We start from the raw sequence: 6,092 nt of genomic DNA on the forward strand, positions 1-6,092 counted from the left end.
TATCTAATATTTCACTGCTGCTGATAAATTCCAGAATTATCTAAATTTTTTAGTAGGAGGATTTAATAACTCAACTAAAGTCACCATGCCAAGTTCTGCTAGTATAATTTGAATATAGTGACCGAAACTTTGATCATGCGCAACGTTTAGAACTCAAAATAGCACCCCCTAAACTATTAAACTCATTGCATACTTCTACTTTTTCTGGAACAAATGAATGATAGTACCTTTTTTTGAATAAAAGGGCCGAAGCTCAGTTCCATCAGATGAAACAAATTAAGTTAACATGTAAATGTTATATGAGAGATTAAATAGTATCCTCATCATCATAAAAAGCTAACAACTAAACCATCAGCATAGCCACAAAAGTATATATCTCCAAAAACTAGATCCCTAAACATCTCAAAAGTATTTCGTATACTATAGCTATATATACACAAGGATAAGATGTCTTATGCTTTGTGCAAATGAATGATAGTACCTTCCTTTAATAAGCTTTTTTTTTCAGAGATTTGAACATTTTTTTTTTTTTTCTCTTGGGAGTATATATCTTCCTTTATTAACTTTTTGTATTTGATGAGACAGATAAGAAAGAAAAAGTTGAATTGTAAAACAGATATTAATTTATTTTGTCAGTGGTCATATATTGCAAAAATTGAGCTCAAAATAGCTCCCGAACAATTTGAAGGACTAATATTATATAGTTAGTTAATTTAAGTATAACAAAAATAGTTAAAAACATGTGGTGTGGTCCAGCCCGTTCTGCCTTTCTCTCACTTATTTAACCCATTTTTTCTATCTTCTTGGTGGCTCCGCGCGATCTCTCCTCGTCTCTCACCTCCTTCCTTCATCCCCACAGCTGCTCCCTCCTCTCCACCTTTTTACATGTTACTTCTTCCTTCTCTCTTTTTGATCAGGTTTGTACGCTTCTCTCATGATCGTATATTGTACTATTCTTATCCTCTCCATTCTTTTTTGCATGTCTTGCCTCGTCTCCTCACTTGGTCCCTTGACTCAGTCCATATTTGTAGAATTGAACCATGAGGTACCATCAGCATGTATCCCACCTTGGCAGACATCTCATACCATACCTCGATTGCTCTAAGGCATAGAAATAGGAGATGTAATACGGACTCAGAGGGGCAATTTCCACACATTTTATATTCCTGCACTGCATGACATCCTTTGTCACAATTTTCTGTTTTAGTAACAGATAGATGAAGATACGAACTATTGGTGGTATTCCTAGCTTCCAAGTGTACACATGTAGCGGCCTGATCATTCCCATCCCCATCATAACTTCATAAATAGACCTTGCCGAATATGCCCCTGTGTTACTTCATAAATGAGAGATCACTTGGCACGTTAAGATTGCCATGTAAATTGGCTCTGATTGGATATGCATCACAGAGAGATAGTCTTGGGTTAACAGAAAGTTGCCAGTGGGGCACCATTCCATGAGTCAAGCCAATAAGATGTTGTCTTTCCATCTCCCACAATCCATACAACACTGCAATCAAAGATCAATCTCAATGCCAATAACTTTTTCCAAATAAAGACCCCGAGACCGACCAAAAACTTGGACCTGCTGCATAAATACCTGTCCATTGAATCATTGTAATGGTAACTGTCCATCGAATTTTAGTGGCCAATTTTGGGATAGAACTCTAGTTGAGATTTGTGTGCCGGTATATATAGAAGTATCACATTGAATCTTTTGTCCATTGTTGCTCTTGTCTTAGACGCTTGAATTCTTGTTAATGTTTCAGATATTTTAGCTAATGTTTTCTTCTGTTATCAATGGCAACCAAGATAATTCAGAAAGAACTGTGAGATTTACAGAATGTTCTTGATTGAACGTGTTGAATCAAGTTGGCATTGGTAAAACAAATTCTTTCTCAACAAGCATCGATCTTGGTAACACTTTTGATGTCAAAGAGGAAGAAATTGAGAATTCATTTATGTATATCACAATAATCGATAATGGCTCTTGAGTATTGTTAGGACAAAAAAAGTAGTAGATATTCATTTATGTTCTAGTTTGATTTTTTTTTTTATTCTTTATAGTTTATGGCTGGTATGCAAGTTACTTTAGTGTGCATTTTTGCTGGTATATACTTTGGTAAATAGGGGTGTCAATGATACCCGTTTACCCTACTCGTATCGCATTCGATAAGACAGGTATGGGTAAGATTTTTTTTTCATTAACTTGGGTATGGATATGAGTAAAGATTTGTTTTTTTCATTAGATAAACGGGTATGAGTACGGGTAAATGATATTTCTTACTCGTTGGGTAATGAGTAAGTTGATCGCTCGTGTTTCTATATTGTCTTTTATGTAATGTTATTTGCATGTAGTTCACTTTTGATTTTGGAGCTATGATGCTTTGGCTGTTATACGCTAGTTTGGTTGGTTGTTATTTTGTATTTCTAATCTTTCTCTATTCTGGAGATTGAAAAGGCACAAACTATATTAGTTTCAATGGAAACTGGTGGGATTTCCCCACTTCTTCAAAAAAAAAAAAAATATATATATATATAAAAAATTACATCATGAGAAAATATATGTATGTTACTGTAAGAAGAATATTATGCTAAACATGTTATTTTTTTATTTGAATGTTTTGTTATTTAGTTAACGAATTGAATTTGTTAAAAAAGTTATTTGTGATTTTTATTTGTTTTACTTCATAAAAATTATTTGTTAAAATTGATTATATATTTGCATTTTAATTTTATATATTACTAATTGTGATATGACATGATAAGTTTTTATAGTTTATTTGTAAACATAATAAAACTATTATATTTGTATTATTTGTTATTCGTCCACTACCGTTTTATTACCCACTATTTTTAACAGGTATGGATAGGATAGGGTAAAGCAAATTCTTAATGGGTATGGGTAGGGTATGTGTAAGGTCAATTCTTAGTGGATATAGATATGAAAATGGTTCCACCCTACCTGTATCGTACCCATTGACACCCCTATTGGTAAATGGAAATAAAAAAAATAGTGTAGACATGATGGCTAAGGCAAGTTGCCATTTTTAGTGAAACAAATTATATTACGGATAATCTTTTTATTTTATTTTCTTATTTGGGATATTTTGTTAAATCGTAACTATGATTGTGGTTGAGAAAGGTGGGAATCTGGATCACTGTTGTACCTGTAACACTTGGGATCTATAGCTTTTTATTTTTTATTTTTTTTGATGAAAATAGCTTTTTATTTATTTAGTAACATATGTTCATTTAAATTCTTGCAATTTAAGAAGCTTTTGACTTCTGTGCTACTCATTAAAATTCGTGGTTTATGTATTGAACAGAGTCGTGCCAGGAAGGTGTTTGAATAAATGCTTTTGTGAATGTGAAAGATGATGAATACCAAGAGATGCTGTGGCGACAAGAATTATGATATCGATAAGATCAGTAGCTTGCCTGATGATGTTCTCACGCATATCCTTTCTTTTCTTAGTACAAGAAAGGCCATGCAAACATGCATCTTGTCCAAAAGATGGAAAAACACGTGGGCATCCGTGCCAATATTGGAATTTAACATTAAAGAGTTTGGGTTGCCTAAGATTATTGATGATGAAATGGCTGTAGAATCTGTGATCAAATTTGGATTACTTGTGAAAAGTGCGTTGGAGAAACGAGAGAGATCATGTGTCATTAAAAGATTTCAATTATGGTTGGATTCTGGGGTTCATTGGCCTCGCACTTATTGCGGTCGCACTTACTGGCCTCGCACTCAAGCTGTTGCCGATTGTATTTGTGATGGGATGAAGTTGAAGCCTCAAGAGTGCTCAGTCAAATTGGATTCATGTGCAAAATTGAATTTAAACACAAACCTGATTTTCACTTGTGCATCACTAGTAGATCTACAACTGCAGTTTTATATAGAGGACAATCCTTTTGTAGCTATAAAACCCAACTCAGTAAATCTTCCTTGTCTCAAAACCCTTGACCTCACTGGTGATATTACAATCAGTGATGACTTTTGCAAGAAGCTTTTATTGGGGTGTCCTGTGCTTGAAGAATTAGTACTATCATGTTATGTAGGGATCATTGAGATATGTTCCAACACTTTAAAGAGGTTGGTTATTGAAGGTTGTGATGAAGGAAGTAGTAGATTACAGATTTCCACGCCCAATCTCATATACTTCGAAATTTGTATCATGTATTTTAAGGAAATTCTTTTGCAAAAGATGCCATCGCTAGTTAATGCACTCATCTCTGTTCCTGGTTGGTTTGATCAGGATCAATATATTACTGGGGTCCCCAAGTTTATTGCCAACTTTTCAAATCTTGAAAGATTAAAGCTTCAATTTTATTTTCCTGACGAAAAGGTACACTCTCTTTGCAATATATTGAAAACAAAAATCTGCAATGCTTCTACTTTTGCATATACATTTTGTTGGCATGTTTTTAGGTACTTTGGAAATAAACAAAACTTTTCTTTGGTCCTTTTATTTGCAATGTATAGTGAAGCCTAGCACATACCCTAATTGTAATTTGGACTTTTCACATATCAAATTAACTTGTGTGACTTTATTTTATATAAGCTTGCAAGGGCTTTTCACATGCTACACCAAAGTTATAATAGCATCATTTTAAATATATTGGTTCTTGATGATGTCCACCAAAAATACACAATTTGTTTTCTACACTAATTCAGATAAAATTCGATATCTTCAGGGTACATGATTTTTGTTTGTAGTTCTTGGAGTAAACACATCCCATTTCTATAATAAGCACCCAAAGTTCTCATTTATAATTAGCTTTATGATTTTCTTTTTTTTTATTTTTCTTTTGAACATAGTTTTTTTTTTTTTACTTTGTGTAATAGGTAATGGAGAAGGAGTTCTCTAATTGTCCAGTCTTCAACAACTTAAAGCATCTAGAACTTGAAAGTTTGGGTTTCTATGTCTTTGATCTTGCAGTATTTTTTCTCCATCACTCACCTAAACTACAGAAGCTCACCTTAAAAAACATCCAAGTAATCTCTCTCTATCTCTCTGTTTCTCGGTATTACTGCAGGTTATATTTCCATGCCTCAATTGAGGAAGGCAGACAAAAGTACAAAACATAGTCAATGAATGAGGTAGTTTAAAAATCCTACTTTATCAAATAGAGAAAACGACAAGGTTCGAGTATTTAAAGAGTCAATAGATATACTACAAATGGTCTTTGATTAGGAAGTTAACAATATAGCAAAGGCCGTGTAAAGCTAGGTGTTGTTCATATTACCCCCCTAAAGTAAGCCCGTCTAGAAGGATCGATATATGATCAATGAAACATACGTAACTTGTTTTGTTACTATTGAAGGAATATTTATACGAGGAGACGGCTCCGGAGGGACCGGGAGATGCATTAGTCCAGCGGGAGTTTCTTAAGACTGTTCGAATTGTAGGATTTAAAAATGATAATGGATTTGTTGATCGGCTGATCAACAGATTGTTTGCCCATGTTAAGGTCATTGGTGAAATTATCCTTGCAAAATAAGCTGCATTACAAGCCCAATCCTTCTATCCACCAGTCCCACATAATGCATTACCACCTCAACAGTCCCTCTAAGTGCCACAACAATATCCCAACAATTTGGTCAGGTGGCTCCTTCATACAATCAAACAATTTATGGATACCAAGGGGATGTGGTTGATCTATGAACTGGGTTCAGTGCTGGTGCAAGGTATTGGCAAATGATGCCGGGCTAGTCAGGCTTGTTTTGTGAAAGAACAGCCAGTGAGTCAGGGGGGTTCCAATCAGAGAACAGTGCAACCAGCAGTGGCTAAGCCGCAAGGTGTATTTGAAGGCCAGACTGGTCTTAGATTTGGCGTAGTTATATTCAATTTTTGGTTGATGATTTAATTTCCTTCTTTGTGAACTTTTTACTTGGTTATGAAAATTCTCTATTTGGATAATGTTTCTTATGAGGCATTTGACGCTTATCTGGTGTTATCTAATTTTTTGTTTAATGTCAATTTTTGGATCAAGCATTAAATTTTACTAGTGTGAATCCCGACGTACAGTTGTCCATTCTTCTTTTCAACTTTTCATTTTGGGAGAAGTATTACCAAATTTTGATT

The 6,092-nt window shown here is 34.3% G+C and overlaps 1 protein-coding gene across 1 annotated transcript; it reads left to right on the forward strand.

The window, feature by feature from the left end:
• The first annotated feature begins 3,013 nt into the window (after positions 1-3,013).
• Positions 3,014-5,663, forward strand: LOC144566333 (F-box protein At1g60400-like). Its single transcript, XM_078316349.1, has 2 exons — positions 3,014-5,002; positions 5,332-5,663. The coding sequence occupies exon 1, from the start codon at positions 3,378-3,380 to the stop codon at positions 4,497-4,499; it is 1,122 nt and encodes a 373-aa protein (XP_078172475.1). The 5' UTR covers positions 3,014-3,377; the 3' UTR covers positions 4,500-5,002; positions 5,332-5,663.
• The last annotated feature ends 429 nt before the right edge of the window (positions 5,664-6,092 follow it).

The sequence above is a fragment of the Carex rostrata genome, chromosome 1, assembly GCF_964058835.1.
Source record: "Carex rostrata chromosome 1, lpCarRost1.2, whole genome shotgun sequence".
Lineage (NCBI taxonomy): Eukaryota > Viridiplantae > Streptophyta > Magnoliopsida > Poales > Cyperaceae > Carex > Carex rostrata.